The 19,768-nt window shown below is 40.6% G+C and overlaps 2 protein-coding genes across 2 annotated transcripts in view; both read right to left on the reverse strand.

Annotated features, from left to right (window-relative positions):
* Window positions 1-7,079: 7,079 nt before the first annotated feature.
* LOC124280939 lies at window positions 7,080-7,949 on the reverse strand. The gene has a single exon (XM_046716945.1). The coding sequence runs from the start codon at window positions 7,947-7,949 to the stop codon at window positions 7,080-7,082; it is 870 nt and encodes a 289-aa protein (XP_046572901.1).
* Window positions 7,950-9,049: 1,100 nt separating this feature from the next.
* LOC124280940 (centrosomal protein of 95 kDa-like) overlaps window positions 9,050-19,768 on the reverse strand; it is a 30,407-nt gene continuing 19,688 nt past the window's right edge. Inside the window, 15 exon segments of the mRNA XM_046716946.1 lie at window positions 9,050-9,930; window positions 10,104-10,188; window positions 10,492-10,556; window positions 10,558-10,626; window positions 10,903-11,055; window positions 11,305-11,379; window positions 11,615-11,787; window positions 11,912-12,001; window positions 12,597-12,702; window positions 12,981-13,073; window positions 17,183-17,228; window positions 17,269-17,418; window positions 18,542-18,724; window positions 19,009-19,106; window positions 19,596-19,713. Coding sequence (XP_046572902.1) covers window positions 9,766-9,930; window positions 10,104-10,188; window positions 10,492-10,556; window positions 10,558-10,626; window positions 10,903-11,055; window positions 11,305-11,379; window positions 11,615-11,787; window positions 11,912-12,001; window positions 12,597-12,702; window positions 12,981-13,073; window positions 17,183-17,228; window positions 17,269-17,418; window positions 18,542-18,724; window positions 19,009-19,106; window positions 19,596-19,713 — 1,669 coding nt within the window. The 3' untranslated portion in view covers window positions 9,050-9,765.

Consider the following 19,768-nt stretch of genomic DNA (forward strand, 5'->3'; position numbering starts at 1 on the left):
CGCCTTGGCCTGGGCTCTCAAAAACAACTTAAACCGCACACATGTATTCTGATTTGTGTTTAAATCCATAGATTAGTATTATATCTACCTAAATACCTCTTTATAGAGTCTCAAAGCGTTGTATTTGAAGCAAACGCGTTGCTTAAAATGAAGCCCAGTGTTCAGTCTATCTCTGCTAGGGCTAATGAAATTAATACACCTGTTAATTACACCTGTATCTAGCTTGCTTAATTGCCCCTTGTCTAATTGCAATCAACTGGGTGTTGTGATTCAATTAACACACTCCATTGTTGCCCTTAATTACCTGTCAGAGGCCTTCCGCCTTCCGTGTTATTGATTCCTCTACCGTTTCTTCATCACTTTTTTCACAGATGGGCATGTAATCACTGACAAAATTGGAAATGCTATGGGTTTTCTGACTTGCCTACAAATACCAACATCATACCATGTGAATACAAAAGTGACCCCCCACCCCACCCCAAAACATCATACCTTGTATATCCTGTGATTAGATGGATTGTATGTTGCCTAACATCCAAATTCACTGTTGTTCTGTATGCACAATATGTGAACCCATATCATGGTTTTTTCATGTTTTATAACCTCAAGTTTACGAAAATAGAACCATTTTGGTACGTTTGTTTGGTGTAAGTGAGATACACTTGGTGTTCTTGTCACAAACAAATCATTGTTACATATCTATCTTATACATCTGGGAGACAACAGGTGGAACTTTCGGTAAGTACAAATATATTTGAAAATGCATCAAAAACTAAATTTTGGGTGGAAGACAAAAAAACATCGAACAGTTTGGAAATTGTTTATCTAGATGTATAGGATATGTAAATAAAGACTGTTTACAACCAGTTTAAGGATTTCTCTTTGTTTTGTCTCGGTGTATGTCGGAATGTCGGAAAGTTGCAATGTCATTTTCACTGATGGAAATAGAAATTGAACTAAAATCATTACATTTTATTTACCAAATTAAGTTTCAACTGGCATTTATATTCAAAGAAAGCACATCACAAATGTTCAAAACGCTTGAACTATTTTGGTATTTTTATGTATTCGTAGGTAACATAATACATTTGTTCTGAAGATCACCCTTGTAGGTCCTCGACGCGGCTGGTCACCTTACCACGTTGAAGTAAATACTGGATTGTGATTGGTTAATCAAGGGCATTCAGAGGTATGTAATCACGTGATATACCTCTAATTTTCTAATACAGTATGTATTACTTTTTTAGTCTTAATAACACGGCTATGGTAGAATGGAGATAAAATTATAATAGCTCTAAATTTTTTATTTGAAACCTCACTCTACGCGTTCGTTTTAATTCAAATTCAGAGCTATTATAATATCGTTATAAACCTCTAATTTTCCAACACAATATCTTTATCTCCTAAATGGACATCTGCACAAGTTAACTTCCTTAACACTAATGTGATATGATGTGAATATCATTGTGATCGGAAAATGACAAATAACAGCATAAGTAAATAACACAAAAAAAACAGAAATACATTCTTTTTGTCCTTCAACTACTCCAACTAGAATAGACCACTTTTAGATCATAGGGGTGCCACTAGTTTACCATTGCGTAATCAACAGTCAACAGATCATGAAATGTTGGTTTTAAGACTGTAGGCGAATTGGGATGTAGGCGAAATGAGAACATGCCACAGATATAGATAGCCGGCTGAAGCTATTCATGACATGATTTAAATATATCAGAATATATATGAATGGTGAAATTATTAAAGAAGTGGATAACCATCAACACTTAGGTATAACTCTTCAAAGCGATTGTTCTTGGAAAGTATATATAGGTGACATGATAAAGAAAATTAGTCCAATGATCAATTGTCTGAGAAGTTTGAAATATCGTTTATCTCGGAAAACGCTTAATACTTTATACAACTCCTTTATCCTACCACTATTTGATTACTGCTGTCATATATGGGATAATTGTACGATTGAACAGGCGATTTTATTGAAAATTTACATCTAGACGCCTTAAGAACTATAAGCGGTGCGGTTCGTGGCACCAGTCACGATAAAATATATACAGGGAAGCTAATTATAGCACACTGAAAGAAAGACGACATCGCTCTAAAGACTAACTATAAAATGTATCATCGTCTGACTCCTGATTATTTGAACGATCTTGTACCAGGTAGAGTACTCGAACAAAGTAACTATAATCTTAGAAATAGTACTTCCATTCAAAATATTAATAGAGAACGTAGAATAGTAGAACGCAAAGATATATTCTCAATCATTTTTGCCGAGCGCGATTATGACGTGGAATTCATTGCCTGATGGAGCTGTTAACGCTATTTCCCTGAATCAATTTAAAACCATGATAAACACAACAGAAACTCACAATTACTTTGATTTGAATTTTGGAACTAGATTTTGTGAAATCATTCATTGTCGCCTCAAGCTCGGCTGTAGTGATCTAAACGCAGACATATATAATCGGCATATATCGGACACACCCAGGTGCTCATGTGGTTATTATAATGAAGACGTTATTCACTACCTTTTTACATGTCTGAACTATCAAACTTTAATAACAACTGTGTATTTTTATATTCAAGGATATGATGTTAAAACTGCTTTATACGGTAACGGCGCATAGAATAACTCATTACATCAGTTTATTTCTAAAAGTAACCGCTTCCAGTGATTATCCCCTCAACGTATATATTCAGTGTAAGACAAATTTTATATAACGTGATTTTCTGCGGCAGCCATTTCGTTGCTGGGCATAACCAACACCAGAACGAACATATTTGTTTCTCAATCATATATATGTTATTGTATTATTCTTTTGTTGTCAAATTATCTCATTTATGTATCCAGCTATTAATTTTGAACAGTGTACTGGAGAGGCGTTAATATAAGCCACTAGGCTTGTTCGCCAATCCAGGTTTCTGCCTTGGTGAAATAAAAATATGTTTAAACCAAAAATATCAGAGATATAACAGAGACTAAACACTTTTGATTGAGGCTATGTTGAGAATGTAGAGAGAAAAGGGCTTCACTTTAACGGACCAGTTCTCTTTACATGTTGCATTTGATAACATTACAAAGTGATATTTAGGTAGATATAAAACCAATCTATTGATTTAAACACATTTCAAGATACATCTGTGAGGTTTAAGGTGCGTTTGACAGCCCGGGCCAAGCCGGAGCGACAGCTTGTGATACTGTGTCTTTGTTGAGAGTGTATAGAAAATAGGGCTTCACTTTGAGCAAGGTGTTTGCTTCAAATACTACGCTTTGAGACTCTGTGAAGTGATATTTAGGTAGATATAATACTAATCTATGGATATAAACAAATTTCAAGATACATGTGTGAGGTTTAGGTTGTTTTTGACAGCACGGGCCAAGTCGGGCTGAACAGGGACTAAACACTTTTGACTGAGGCTATGTTGTGAATGGAGAGAGGAAAGGGCTTCACTTTAACGGAGCAGTTATCTTTACATGTGGCATTTTGTAACATCACACATTGATATTTAGGTAGATATAATACTAATCTATTGATTTAAACACAAATCAGAATACATGTGTGGGGTTTAAGTTGTTTTTGAGAGCCCGGGCCAAGGCGGACCGAACGCTTGTGATACACTGTCTTTGTTGAGAATATGTAGAAAAGATAGCTTCACTTTCAGCAACGTGTTTGCTTCAAACACTACGCTTTGAGACTCTGTGAAGTGATATTTAGGTAGATATAATACTAATCTATGGATATAAACACATTTCAAGGTACATGTGTGAGGTTTAAGGTGATTTTGACAGCACGGGCCAAGTCGGGCTGAACAGAGACTAAACACTTTTGATTGAAAAATGAGAGACAAGGGCTTCACTTTAACGGAGCAGTTTTCTTTACATGTTGCATTTTATAACATTACAAAGTGATATTTAGGTAGATATAATACCAATCTATTGATTTAAACACATTTCAAGATACGTGTGTTACGTTTAAGTTGCTTTTGACGGCTCGAGCCAAGCCGGACCGAACAATTGTGGCCGAGATAAGGTTGAGAGCGTGGGGAAGAGATCGTATCATTTAATGGTGGGCATGCTTTAAATACGACGAATAATGAATTTATGGGGTGGTATGTGATTGGATATAGATGTAAAAACATTTTCGGGCCGACGGAAATGTGTATCGGAATTGACTGAAGTATTTATACGTTATAAATCCTGTTTCGTTTAACGATTCCACTTTTAGACGTAACCTCGGTCAGTCAGTTCACAGGCTTCTCGTCTTCCTGAGTTTTAGCCGGTTTACTCGTAATAAAGTTATTATGGTACGCGTTTGTGGCTTCCGATTGATCATTATTATCATGAGTGTCTGTTGCATTAATTAATTGTAGGCATGGTTTTCATTAATGGGTTTATTAGCCAATAATATAGTTGGCCCGCCTTGGCCCGGCCCGGCCCGACTTTTAGGCCATCCCCATGGCTCCTTTTTTGGTGTTATTATTTCTTATTGATAGGTATATATGTTTACATAACTTAATTTCTTGGACTAAATGTCAATGTAACATGTCATATGCACTGGCTAATGGAGAAGTTAGTACTTCAATTGTTGTGCAATCCCCAGTGGCTGAGTAAGTCGGATCGCTTGCTCCAGGGAGACTATATAACGTATTGTAGATTATCCCTGCTTGCTCCAAGGCTGTACTGAGTGCTGAACCCTTGGATGTATAGTAATTCAGTCTCCAGAGAGGCAGGTCTAGATAAGCGGACAGTACACTAAGGAGACAGTCTGTTTGAGGAATATTTATAGTTTTTTTAGAAATATTATCATTTAAACTAGTAATTATTACCTGAGAGACGTGTGCAAGTCTAGCGATTTGGTGCTACTCATGAGTGTGGTTTGAATTCCGGATGGGAATTTGTACTTGATTAAGAAGGTGTCATCCAAACATACAACACTTGTTACATTTGACAACGATCTAAATGACATTTTGTTTTTACATTAGTTAGGTCAGCAAATTATACCTCCTTTCAACGGAAAGCAAACACGTATCACGAGGAACTGGGACAGAAATTATGATGTGTATGTGTATGTGTATGTGCATGTGTGTATAACAAAGTCAGTGTATTTTAGTTGAAGATTGATCATCCGCGACCACAATGAAAGCTTCCAATAATCTGATTATTGAACAGATGTAGTTTTCAACTCATGTCCAGTCTCCAATAGTTTTCAATAAATGTTCACCCTCGGATAGTTTGTGAGTCCTGCAACAAGCTGGATATGTTGGTGTCATAGTCGGTTATGACAGCAGAAAAGCAGAGAAGAGGCACTGACGGCAGTGCACTCATGGCGGTTTTGAAACTGACTTGAGAGTTAGGCCACGTCACCGAATTCGTGCATTCAAAGACTTATATTCTGTTTTTTTCAACCCGGCAATTTTATTTAATTTATCCCCAAAAAGAAAGAAAAAAGATATCAAGCGTTCTCAAGTAGCCCGTTCACGAGGACTTGCAGTGTCTTTGTGTGATTTGTGTTCTTTACGATAACCAGTTGGACAAAACACAAATGATGTAATTTATTAACATCCGATTAGATCTATCAAGTATATTTTCAATTTGGAATGTAATCAGTTCTTCTTTAATTATATCCTTATGTTATGTTACATTTCTGAAGGGCGTTAACTGCACAAATAAACAAAATGCGCGGTATATTCTCTTACATCTTACATTTACATCTATGCCGCCAAATAAAACACCTAAATAAAGATAACCAGATTCCGTTTCCAGATAAAAGAAGGATGACGTCATGCTATTGTTACGTCACGTGAAACTCCAGTTTAATGTCGGCGCCACGCGAGGAAGACGTGCTTGTAATAGGTGCAGGTGTCTTCATCAATGGGCGTTAAATTTTCAGCCTTTCTAAAGAGATTAACAAAGAATAAGACCGGTCCAAACATGGACGAACAACTGGAGAAGATAATTTTACACGGATTTCTCAAAACTCCACGTGCAACCGAAGAGGAAGTCATGAAACAACTACAAGAGGAAGGAATAATTCCGACACTTAGAAGACAAGGGGGTGTGGCATTCGAGGTCCCCCTAGTCGCAGACAAACCCAGGGGACAAGCCCCACGTCGCCTATGTCAGTACAACTCTCACAAGAAGAGTCCGTGGTCTCGAGAGGAGAAGATGATTATCGCTGGCATACAGAAGGAGGAACACCTGGATCTTCGGAGGAAGACCGCTCGGAAGGAGGAGGAGAAGAGGCGACGAGTTGCTGAGAGGAAGATCCTGCGTCAGATGAACCGGTCGGAGAAGCTCTACAGGAAAATGGCGGCTGTAGAGAACAGGAAGAGGGAACTGGATATATTGAGGAAGAGGGTTCTTCCTCCCATCCGCAAGGATGTGTAGGATACAGACGGCTAGTGTTGATAAACTGCGCATAATTTTTCAAAATGGAAGTTTGAAAAGTACTTTCGTTGCTCGAGATCTGTTCTTCTTCCATTTGTTGCTGATGAATTTCAAATTCAATGTTGTATCGAGATTATATAATCAGTGCTATAACATTGAATGCTTACTTTATTTAATATGCCACAAGTTCATTAAATGCTCTTGATTGATATATATGTAAATTGTAATTGTACTTACTGATCATTTATGAGTGTACGTGATTTTAGATTAAAATGTATAGTCTACTATTGATTGTATCTACCTTAACTAGTGGTTCTTGTCGGTTTCCTCAAAACTTGCAATCACAACCAAGCCAACAAAAATATTCACATGCTTCTCTGAACATTTGGGTTCAAAGGTGATGAGAAGGGAACATGTTTCATGACTTCTCCAGACACTGGGGTCTGGTTAAAACCTTTCTTGCTGATTCTGATCAACTGGTTTTAAAATTAAGAAAACAACCCTGAAACCAGCAAACACATGAAACCCCATAGAATACCCAAAATTCATGAGACATAAATAATAAATAATAAGTACATTTATAATGCGCCAAATCCAGACACACAGTGTATGCTCATAGCGCTACATAAGAGATTCTGACATCACGAGGTTAAGAGATAGCGGCTAGAAATGATTAGAGTCTATAGAACTGAGTGAAGAGAAATGTTTTGAGACTGTCTTTGAACATTTGCAGAGTAGGGATTCCTTTAAGATAATCTGGGAGTTTATTCCAGAGAGTGGTGGCATTGTAAGTAAATGATCTCTGACCAAATCGTCTCAGACGTGGGGTTGGAACAGAGAAGAGATGTTGTTGGGCAGATCGGAGGACTCTAGATGGGTGGTAGACTTGTGTGAGTTCAGACAGGTAGGAAGGCGCTGATTGGTGATAACACTGATAAGCCAGTGCAAGCACTTTATACTGAACACGTGCATCAACAGGTAGCCAGTGCAGTTTCATCAGTATGGGCGTGATGTGCACAGATTTCTTTGATCGTGTAACTATCCTTGCGGCAGAATTCTGAATGCGCTGAAGCCTGGACATTTGTTCATTGGTGATGTTACATAAAAGACTATTACAGTAGTCCAGCTTGGATAACACTAAACTCCTGACAAGCATATGGGCAGTATCAGTAGACAGCAGGTGCCGGATGTTGCCGATGTTCCGGAGATGATAGTGACAAGCTCTGCAGGTCATAGTGATGTGCTGATCCATTGACAGGTCATTGTCCAGGATAACTCCCAGATTTCTAACACAGTCAGTGAAAAGAACCTGGGACTGTCCAACACTAAGAGATGAAACATTTGCCTTGTTCCGCTTATCACGTGTACCAATCAACATGGCTTCTGTCTTGTCTGTGTTTATTTTCAACATGTTTGTGTTCATCCAACACTGAATGTTGCGGGTGCAGATACCCATATGAGAGACAGCAGTGTGGGCGTTCTGAGGCAGGAAGGAATCAAGTAACTGAGTGTCATCAGCGTAGAAATGGTGACCAATATTCATGGATGAACATAAGTTGTCGAACCTGAATGATCCAGCTTGTCCGCCAGTTACCAGCCCTGCCGCCCATAACCAGACATGGACTCTCTTGGTGGGACTCACTCCCTACTGGCCATTTCTTGGGTGGCAGGGTGGCGGTCGTTCGTGTAGAAGTGTTTAGAATAATGTTATTGACCAGCGTGGATGCAGGGTTAAGTGACTGGGTGCGGTGTGTGAATGTTAATCAACAACGAACACTTGTTAGATACATGCAAATAATCCGCGAAGCAATAGGTGTTCGGCAATCAAGTAGGGTTTTCTAAAGATACATTCCCGATTGAATAATCATGCTGCACAGCAGGTTTACACGTAATACATCCATCACCTTTACAAATAGGGTTTTGTTTGGTTGTTGTTCGACGCGTACTCTGCAACAAAGGGGTTCGAATCCCTGTTTGGACAGTAATTTTTAAAAATAACAATGTAGACTTTTGTAATCGTATCAAGTTGTTTTAATATGTTATGATTAACACATATATATTTCAAATTTGAACGAAATCGGCGAGGAAATGATTTTGTTTAGAAATTCTTGCGCTTCACTCATTATATAAAGTACACAGCGGTAGAACTTCATTTCTTCACCGATTTCCTTCAAATTTGAAATTTGTGTAATTTATGTAATGATTGAAGCGGTAGAAGTTTCTAAAAAAATCATTTCTTCACCGATTTCGTTCAAATTTGAAATATATGTTAATCATAACATATAAAAACAATATACGATTGCAAAAGTCTAGATGTTTATTTTATTTATAAAAATGATTATCTAAACAGTGATTTGAACTCCTGTGGTCTGCTTTATGGCAGTGGTCCGTCTTGACTTTGATCCAGACAATCCAGTGATTTACACTGTGAAACATGACGTCGAGTACGATGACATGCAATCAACCAAGTCACTGAACTTGACCACCCAATCCACTTGATTCTGTTCCCTTTGCAGAGAGTTCAACTAATAGTAATAATCAGTGCAAATATGACATTTGACCTCGCATAATAACTGACGTCACGTATGAGAGATACCTCTTTGAGTTGATGTTTCAAGAACAACAGAAACAGACTCTCTTTTATACAGTTATTTTCGTTTTTATTACTGAAATATTTACAAATAAATATTTTTGCTAAATTTACAATGAACTACAAACACACAAATTTCAGTGTATAAATAATATTTCATGGGATCTTTATGCATTCAGAGACTGACAATGTATACAATAAAATGAACACATGCTGATTAACTGTACAAATATAGTTTACAAAAGAGGGACAGAAAATATCACAGAAAAATTATGCAGTAGGATGTCATGACTGAATAAGCCTACTGCAGACATTGGTCGTTGGCTCTACAATGAAGTTCAAGAATAAAACTATTTATAAATATTCTATTATGATTCACAAAAAACAGTCCACAGTACTGAGACCACAGACAAATCAAGTCAACTCAGACCATGGGTGAGCACCATTGATGGTTGACATGTTACTTTACATAGAAACTTCTTCCTGCGAACATCCTGCTTGTCATTTCAAGAATATCTTTATCATCACACATTAGCCATGATGATCCTGACACTGCTGCTGATCACATGCACGTTGACAGTCATCACATATTTTAGCATCAATGTTCCGGCTTACAATACAGACTATGAGTTGAACGTATGTGTGTTCTGGTGTGACCATGAGCTTTAATACTGATTCGACATATGTGAGACTATTGGCACAGACATGCAGAGGTTTGGGGGTAGGCCAGCACTTATATCAGTAGTTGCACCACCAGCAGTAGCAGATCTCAGACCCGAGCCTGGAACTTAGCCAGGTGAAGACCATGTCGCAATCTGTCTGCGTCCAACTGTCGGAAATAAGCATCATCTTCATCTCGGAACATTTGTTCCTGATAATTTTTTATCTCCTGTTCCATACGGCGCCGCAATTCCTTCTTCATCTCAGCAAGCACCTGCAGCAGGAAGAATATTCATCCGTGAGGACAGCATGTTTCAGGTACAAATATCAGTATTTCTGTGATTCAAAGGACAGAGGGCAGGGTAATTGTCTGTGTCATACAGGGTATACTGTTTCAGAGGAGAAGCTAAGAGGGCAACAGAAACTGACTAACATCTCCCTCCTCACCTTTTGTTGAGCCTTGTCCCTGATTTCTGTCTCGGTCCTCTCCCGTGCAACTTTCTCTGCCAGCATGGAGAACTGGTCCTCGTAGCTGCCATAGTCAAGGGCAAATAACCCATAACAGGGCTACACTAACAACAAAGCACAACAACTTTGGGAAGAATGAACCAAGTGACCCTTTGATGAAGATTGCTGGTAAGTTTGTATATCATGATCACCCCTGCAGGCTGTATGGTCTGATTTCATGCAGAGTATCATGTTACTTTGAAGGGTCAACTACATGCTTGAGTTTATTCTAGACACAATTCTCTAAGATGTTGTATCACCTACAATGTCATGCAGCCATGTACAGCTGCAGAAACAATGTCAAGGAACATTATCAAGTCAAGGATACTAGTTCTCCATGGACTGGATCTCATTGCTGCGCTGCTCAGCATGGTTGGAGCGCTGCTCCCGGGCGGTATCGCCGTACCTCCTGGATCCGCTCCTTCTGAATGGCCAGGCACTCGTCAAACAGTTTCTTGAAGATCTGCAACGCCACATTGTACAAAGAAGATTGAGACCTACCTCAGAAGCATTGAGAAATGAGTTATTGGGAATATACATGGTCAAAAAAAAATTAATTAATGAGGCTGCTTAACTATAGGTTGATCATAAAATATGCCAAACATTATGTTTCCAAAGTTGAAATCTAATTGACTGAACTGCTGAAAGCAATGCTGCTGCACTGATGACAAGCTGATTAAGTGTAATACAAGAAACATTGGGATCAAATAGCAACAAAAAGTAAAATCCCTGAACCTACCATTTCTTCTTTTGTTCTTCTCTTCAACATCTTGGATCTCATGCGGACCTGATATTCATTGTAGTACTTGCGGGCACGTGCAGACTGCATGCGCTTCTCGTGCATCTTGTTCTGTACTGATGCAGACTGAATGCGCTGGTCTTTTATGTCTTGCTACCATGTGAGAAAAGGTTACAATAAGTGGCCAAATAAGCAATCACTATATGGCTTGGCTTGCATTAAATAAAGTACATGAGTACAATAGGCTGACACCGAGGATATTCACCACACTGACTGACAATGTTGAGTTGAAAAACAATGTGAAGACATTAAATATAGGTACTGAAAAAAATACACTACAGTTGTTTGTTGGGATGACTAATAGCTTCAGGGTGTGTGGGTGTGTGAGAATATTGGTCTGACCTGCCGCTTGGAGTGCTCCAGCTGTTTCTGCACCATCTTTGTCAGGATTTCATGTCTCTTCTCTGCTCCCTCCACCTGCTCAGACACAAACACACACTTTATGTTCATGTCCACAAAACGATCAATGAGGCTTAAGTCACTTAAACCTATTCATATCACTCATGACAAATACATACAACTCATCGAATTGGTAACATACAGCCAGATATATTGTGAATAGACAATGTTATACATCATATCAAAATTGAAAGAACCATGAGACAAGTTACTAATATTTTTTTCTTGACAAATGACATACTGAAATACAAACCTGTTTCTGAGCTAGACTCTTCTTGCGTTTGTTTTCCTCATATGTGCGAGTGAGTTGTTCGATCTGTGAGATACCTCGCCTCCACAACTCATGCCAGGTGTGCTCAGACAGGTATAGGTGAGGGAACTCCTCCAGTAGTACAGGCATCAAGTCCTCATCCTCTGTCAGACTCACTGTAGACAAACCAAACAGCAAATTCAGAAACTATCATAAACCATCCAATGACAGTTCAAATGAGTGCTTCTGCTATCGTTTCAAATATTTCTGTTTTATGTTACTCCATGCCTACTTACTTGCTCTCTTGGCGACCCCCTGCCCCAGAACTGTGTCTCCTCACTTTGGTGCTGACAGCTGGCTTGTTGGTCCGAGACTTCTTGGTCGGCACCACTGTAGGAGAGAGCAGTAACATGAACTTAACCAGTGTATGAAATAAGCCAAAAAATCCAGCCAAACATGAGGGCTGGTAACTTCAAAATGTTACCAGCCCAAAATTGATTTAACCAGACCAAATATGGTGAATTGACTCAGATGTATGGAACATCTAAACATGTAAATTAGACCGTCCATCAGAAATCTAGACCGTCTTGGGCGGTCCTTATTTCATACACTGACTTAACATACTGTACCACTAGAATATACTCTTCTGGTCCTTACAACATACATCAGTCCAGAGTGATTGCATGTAAGGATGTCTGGACAAAGTGTCATGTACTAAGAAACCACATACATGGATGTCAGTATGAAAAGATGACACATGGGGACAGCAGTACAAAGTGAGTGAGTGAGTAGGGTTTTTAGCAGTATTCCAGCTATATCACAGAGGGGGACACCAGAAATGGCCTCACACATTGTGGGGAATCGAACCCAGGCCTTTGGCGTGATGAGTGAACGCCTTAGCCACTAGGCTACCCCATCGCCCCATCAGTACTAAGTGACCTTATACCAATGTCAGTACAAAGTGATCACACACATAATGTCTTACCTTTTATTGTAACCTCCGACCTTTTGGGTATCTCCTGCTGTACCTTTGGTTTTTGTGTGGCTCCAACTTTATTTTTCTTTAGCACTTTCTTCTTGAACTCATTCTCCTGAAACATTAACAAAGTTTCACAACAAAGTGACGGGTACAGTAACCGGGAACACAGTAAACTGGGTTTAACATGGTTTGACAGTATGAAGAGCACCATTATGAACCCCACAGAGATGTCATCCTATTGAACACAATCTCATAAAACACATTACAATGCTGACCAAAGGAAATTAATGGAATACAAAAATCAAATAACCAGTGTTACTTGTATTTCAACAGCTAAAAAAGCAATCTTAATATTTGCTTATTAAAAGAGACATTATGATTAGAACCTACAGTCTCTTTGGCTTCCTTCCTGCCGTGGGACATCTGGTCCCGGAACTCCTCCTCCAGGTCCTCTAGGTCTTCCTCATACATCTGCTTCAGGATCTGCAGCACACACACATTCACATATATATCGGCTTCAGGATCTGCAGCACACACACATTCACATATATATCGGCTTCAGGATCTGCAGCACACACACAGTCACATAAATATCGGCTTCAGGATCTGCAGCACACACACATTCACATATATATCAGCTTCAGGATCTGCAGCACACACACACATATATCGGCATCAGGATCTGCAGCACACATTCACATATATATCGGCTTCAGGATCTGCAGCACACACAGTCACATAAATATCGGCTTCAGGATCTGCAGCACACACATTCACATATATATCGGCTTCAGGATCTGCAGCACACACACATCACATATATATCGGCATCAGGATCTGCAGCACACACACATTCACATATATATCGGCTTCAGGATCTGCAGCACACACACAGTCACATAAATCCTCGGCTTCAGGATCTGCACACACATTCATATATATATCGGCTTCAGGATCTGCAGCACACACACAGTCACATATATATCGGCATCAGGATCTGCAGCACACACACATTCACATATATATCAGCTTCAGGATCTGCAGCATTCCACATATATCTGCAGATCTGCACACACATTCACATATATATCGGCTTCAGGATCTGCAGCACACACATTCACATATATATCAGCTTCAGGATCTGCAGCACACACACAGTCACATATATATCGGCATCAGGATCTGCAGCACACACACATTCACATATATATCGGCTTCAGGATCTGCAGCACACACACAGTCACATATATATCAGCTTCAGGATCTGCAGCACACACACAGTCACATATATATCGGCATCCAGGATCTGCAGCACACACATTCACATATATATCGGCTTCAGGATCTGCAGCACACACACAGTCACATAAATATCGGCTTCAGGATCTGCAGCACACACATTCACATCATATATATATCGGCTTCAGGATCTGCAGCACACACACAGTCACATATATATCGGCATCAGGATCTGCAGCACACACACATTCACATATATATCGGCTTCAGGATCTGCAGCACACACACAGTCACATAAATATCGGCTTCAGGATCTGCAGCACACACATTCACATATATATCGGCTTCAGGATCTGCAGCACACACACAGTCACATATATATCGGCATCAGGATCTGCAGCACACACACATTCACATATATATCGGCATCAGGATCTGCAGCACACACACAGTCACATATATATCGGCATCAGGATCTGCAGCACACACACATTCACATATATATCGGCTTCAGGATCTGCAGCACACACACAGTCACATATATATCGGCTTCAGGATCTGCAGCACACACACATTCACATATATATCGGCATCAGGATCTGCAGCACACACACAGTCACATATATATCGGCATCAGGATCTGCAGCACACACACATTCACATATATATCGGCATCAGGATCTGCAGCACACACACATTCACATATATATCGGCTTCAGGATCTGCAGCACACACAGTCACATATATATCGGCTTCAGGATCTGCAGGACACACACAGTCACATATATATCGGCATCAGGATCTGCAGCACACACACATTCACATATATATCGGCTTCAGGATCTGCAGCACACACACAGTCACATATATATCGGCTTCAGGATCTGCAGCACACACACAGTCACATAAATATCGGCTTCAGGATCTGCAGCACACACATTCACATATATATCGGCATCAGGATCTGCAACACACACACAGTCACATATATATCAGCTTCAGGATCTGCAGCACACACACAGTCACATATATATATCGGCATCAGGATCTGCAGCACACACACATTCACATATATATCGGCTTCAGGATCTGCAGCACACACACAGTCACATAAATATCGGCTTCAGGATCTGCAGCACACACATTCACATATATATCGGCTTCAGGATCTGCAGCACACACACAGTCACATATATATCGGCATCAGGATCTGCAGCACAACACACATTCACATATATATCGGCTTCAGGATCTGCAGCACACACACAGTCACATAAATATCCGGCTTCGGATCTGCAGCACACATTCACATATATATCGGCTTCAGGATCTGCAGCACTTTACACACAGTCACATATATATATCGGCATCAGGATCTGCAGCACACACACATTCACATATATATCGGCATCAGGATCTGCAGCACACACACATTCACATATATATGCGGCATCAGGATCTGCAGCACACACACATTCATATATATCGGCTTCAGGATCTGCAGCACACACACAGTCACATATATATCGGCTTCAGGATCTGCAGGACACAGTACACACAGTCACATATATATCGGCATCAGGATCTGCGCAATACACACATTCACATATATATCGGCTTCCAGGATCTGCAGCACACACAGTCACATATATATCCGCGGGCATCAGGATCTGCAGGACACACACAGTCACATATATATCGGCATCAGGATCTGCAGCACACACACAGTCACATATATATCGGCATCAGGATCTGCAGGACACACACAGTCACATATATATCGGCATCAGGATCTGCAGCACACACACAGTCACATATATATCGGCTTCAGGATCTGCAACACACACACAGTCACATATATATCGGCTTCAGGATCTGCAGCACACACACAGTCACATATATATCGGCTTCAGGATCTGCAGCACACACACAGTCACATATATATCGGCTTCAGGATCTGCTTACACACAGTCACATATATATCGGCTTCAGGATCTGCAACACACACACAGTCACATATATATCGGCTTCAGGATCTGCAGCACACACACAGTCACATATACATCGGCTTCAGGATCTGCAGCACACACACATTCACATATATATCGGCTTCAGGATCTGCAGCACACACACATTCACATATATATCAGCTTCAGGATCTGCAGCACACACACAGTCACATATATATCGGCTTCAGGATCTGCAGCACACACACAGTCACATATATATCGGCATCAGGATCTGCAGGACACACACAGTCACATATATATCAGCTTCAGGATCTGCAGCACACACACAGTCACATATATATCGGCATCAGGATCTGCAGGACACACACAGTCACATATATATCGGCATCAGGATCTGCAGCACACACACACAGTCACATATATATCGGCTTCAGGATCTGCAATACACACACACAGTCACATATATATCGGCTTCAGGATCTGCAGCACACACACACAGTCACATATATATCGGCTTCAGGATCTGCAGCACACACACAGTCACATATATATCGGCTTCAGGATCTGCAGCACACACACATTCACATATATATCGGCTTCAGGATCTGCAGCACACACACATTCACATATATATCGGCTTCAGGATCTGCAGCACACACACAGTCACATATATATCGGCTTCAGGATCTGCAGCACACACACATTCACATATATATCGGCTTCAGGATCTGCAGCACACACACAGTCACATATATATCAGCTTCAGGATCTGCAGCACACACACATTCACATATATATCGGCATCAGGATCTGCAGCACACACACAGTCACATATGTATCGGCATCAGGATCTGCAGCACACACACATTCACATATATATCGGCTTCAGTTTCTGTTGTTTAATGTCATACCCCTTACACAACAGTGTTTCTTATCCCTGAAAAGTGTAGTGCCTAAACAAGGTTAAGGGATGAGCTAGCTCGGGGTCAGTCATGAATGAGTGAGTTTAGTTTTACACCCCACTCAGCAATATTCTAGCTATATGGCGACAGTCTGTAAATAATCAAGTCTGGGCCAGGCAATCAGGATCTGTAGCAAAACATATTCATGTACAATGGCTTCAAGATCTGCAGCAAACACTCTCCTGTACACCTGTTTCAGGACCTGCAGGACACACACTCACACTCTTGCAGACGTCTACTCCGTAGTGTCCTTACATGTACCTATCACTGCATTTCACAACACAAATGCTAGAAGAATTAATTAGCATGGTACTTTCACTATCAAAAGATAGAATATTTCAATACATTAAAGTTCTACTAAAGAACAACTAAAGTTTGCTTTTACTTTTTTAGCATCTCCTACTACCACATATCAACAAACCTGAGTTTTCTTCTTCTGTGTTTTGTTTTCTTTCAATAAATGTTTTCTAGTGTCCAAAAGTACCCCTCTTGATTGTTTCTTAGGTTTGCTTGGTTGGGACAATATGCTGGAAGTTGTTCGTCTTCTGCTTTCCACCCTGGAAGCGCACCTGCTTAGCGGCAGATTTGGCCTTCCTGTTGCCAGCAGACGGCTTCCTGCTGCCCCCAGTCACAGCACTGTCAATCATTCTATGGAACCTATGACAATGTTCCACTCAGTATATTCATTTTGTCATGAAAGAATTTGTACATGAATACAACCAATAACATTTTCATCTTAATGAACATATAACATATACAGTATACAGTCAGCTGTCTCATACAGTACAGCTTTCAGGGGTCTGTCTAATACAGTACAGCTTTCAGGGGTCTGTCTAATACAGTACAGCTTACAGGGGTCTGTCTAATACAGTACAGCTTACAGGGGTCTGTCTAATACAGTACAGCTTACAGGGGTCTGTCTAATACAGCACAGCTTACAGGGGTCTGTCTAATACAGCACAGCTTACAGGGGTCTGTCTAATACAGTACAGCTTACAGGGGTCTGTCTAATACAGCACAGCTTACAGGGGTCTGTCTAATACAGCACAGCTTACAGGGGTCTGTCTAATACAGCACAGCTTACAGGGGTCTGTCTAATACAGCACAGCTTACAGGGGTCTGTCTAATACAGCACAGCTTACAGGGGTCTGTCTAATACAGTACAGCTTACAGGGGTCTGTCTAATACAGCACAACTTACAGGGGTCTGTCTAATACAGCACAGCTTACAGGGGTCTGTCTAATACAGTACAGCTTACAGGGGTCTGTTTAATACAGCACAGCTTACAGGGGTCTGTCTAATACAGTACAACTCACAAGGGTCTGTCTAATACAGCACAGCTTACAGGGGTCTGTCTAATACAGCACAGCTTACAGGGGTCTGTCTAATACTGTAGAGTATACAGAGGGCTGTGTAGTGACAAGAAGGTGAATGTGTATGTGCGGCTGCTTGTACTAGCCCAGTCTGAAGCTGGTTTTATAGTGCTAGCTCACTGAGATACTATGTCCGCAGTGAAGCATGAATACCCCACTCAGACACATTATACTGACTCCGAGCCGACCAGTCCTTGTTGTACCCATTAATGCCGAGCGCCAGGCAGGGACCAACAAGTATCATATTTTAACGTATTTTGGTATGACGCGGTCGGGGATCGAACCCACGACCTTCCGCTCTCTGGGCGGACGCTCTAACCACTACACCACAGAGGCGGTCTTGTAGTGACAAGAAAACAGGAAGTAACACATCACATGATCTGATGCACATTCCATGAAGTCCTCACCTCCTCCTGAGACGGTCATCCTGTTTGCCATTCTCCAACTCTGTGTCACTGAGGTAGCCAAGGTCAGTGTAGCTGCCATACTTCTCCCCGGCCCGAGTTGGGACAGTCGATGACTTGGCTGGCAATGGACGCCGTTTAGGCTTGATGTCAACGCGAATCATGCCTGATTCATCACTTTGACCCCTGGATGAGAAAAGACAAATCATGACAGCAATACCATGTATCTGAAGTGAATCTATCATTAGTGGAAATTATAGTTATATGCACAAGTCACTTCTTGAGTCCATGCTGACCAGCCATAGTTTGGTCAACCCAATGAAGAGCACCAGGCAAAGTTACAAGGACCATTTTCCAGTGGTTTCTGATATGCTGTAGCTAGGGAACCACTGACCTCCCACTCTCTGGGAGGGTGCTCAGTAGACAACAGTTATGTAAAGATGTATGACTCAGTTTCAAGCAGTATTTACCGTGTGTTTCTGGCGAGTTTCTCACGACTAACATCATTGCTACTGTAGGAATTGTCATCAAGGAAGGACACTTTCCTACTAGCTGCGCCTGGTGAAACCTAAAACCAAAAAAATATGAGTAAAATTGATAGCTTATCCTGACTCATAACTTTGAATTCATGACATAGTGGAACCCATATGTACCAACAGCTTAAGTCCATGGCACGAGTTATCATGTCCACAAAGAGAGTGAGAACCTTAGCACCTTGAATATTTAGGTACAGGAACTTATGATGGACAAGTGTCTTAGCACCAAGGTCACAAGTGGACATGAGTCAGGATAAGGAAACATATGGAAATATCTTACAATGACTCCATTGATGTCCATAAAGCAACCTTAGCACCTTGAAATCAGGGTGATCTATGATTTTCCTCACAAGTTTAGGAAAAATACTTACAATGACTTGACTAAACATCAGAATATATTTTGTCCTGTTCTGATAATAGAATATATTGTCTGTTCTGATAAAAGTTTGTTACAGCTGTCATTTACTGAGGCTTGAAGAACTGAGATATTTCTCATTGAAATATAGCAATCTGTGACTCACAGCAAGTCTTGAGCGAATGAGATCTGTTCGTCTCGGAGCAGTAGGATCTTTAGCAGCAGCATTCAGGTCATGTGCAAGGTGGTGATCTTCCGTGTCTGGGGCTTTTGTAATTGGGTCCCTGAAGGAAACAGTCTATACATGACACAGTGAAATGTACATTGATGCATCAGGGG

The sequence above is a fragment of the Haliotis rubra genome, unplaced genomic scaffold, assembly GCF_003918875.1.
Source record: "Haliotis rubra isolate DU_JTF1 unplaced genomic scaffold, ASM391887v1 Scf276, whole genome shotgun sequence".
In the NCBI taxonomy this organism is placed as follows: domain Eukaryota; kingdom Metazoa; phylum Mollusca; class Gastropoda; order Lepetellida; family Haliotidae; genus Haliotis; species Haliotis rubra.

Excerpts from the sequence above, each read along its gene's own strand:
- LOC124280939 (XM_046716945.1), bottom strand. The coding sequence starts at position 7,949 with ATGAATATTGGTCACCATTTCTACGCTGATGACACTCAGTTACTTGAT.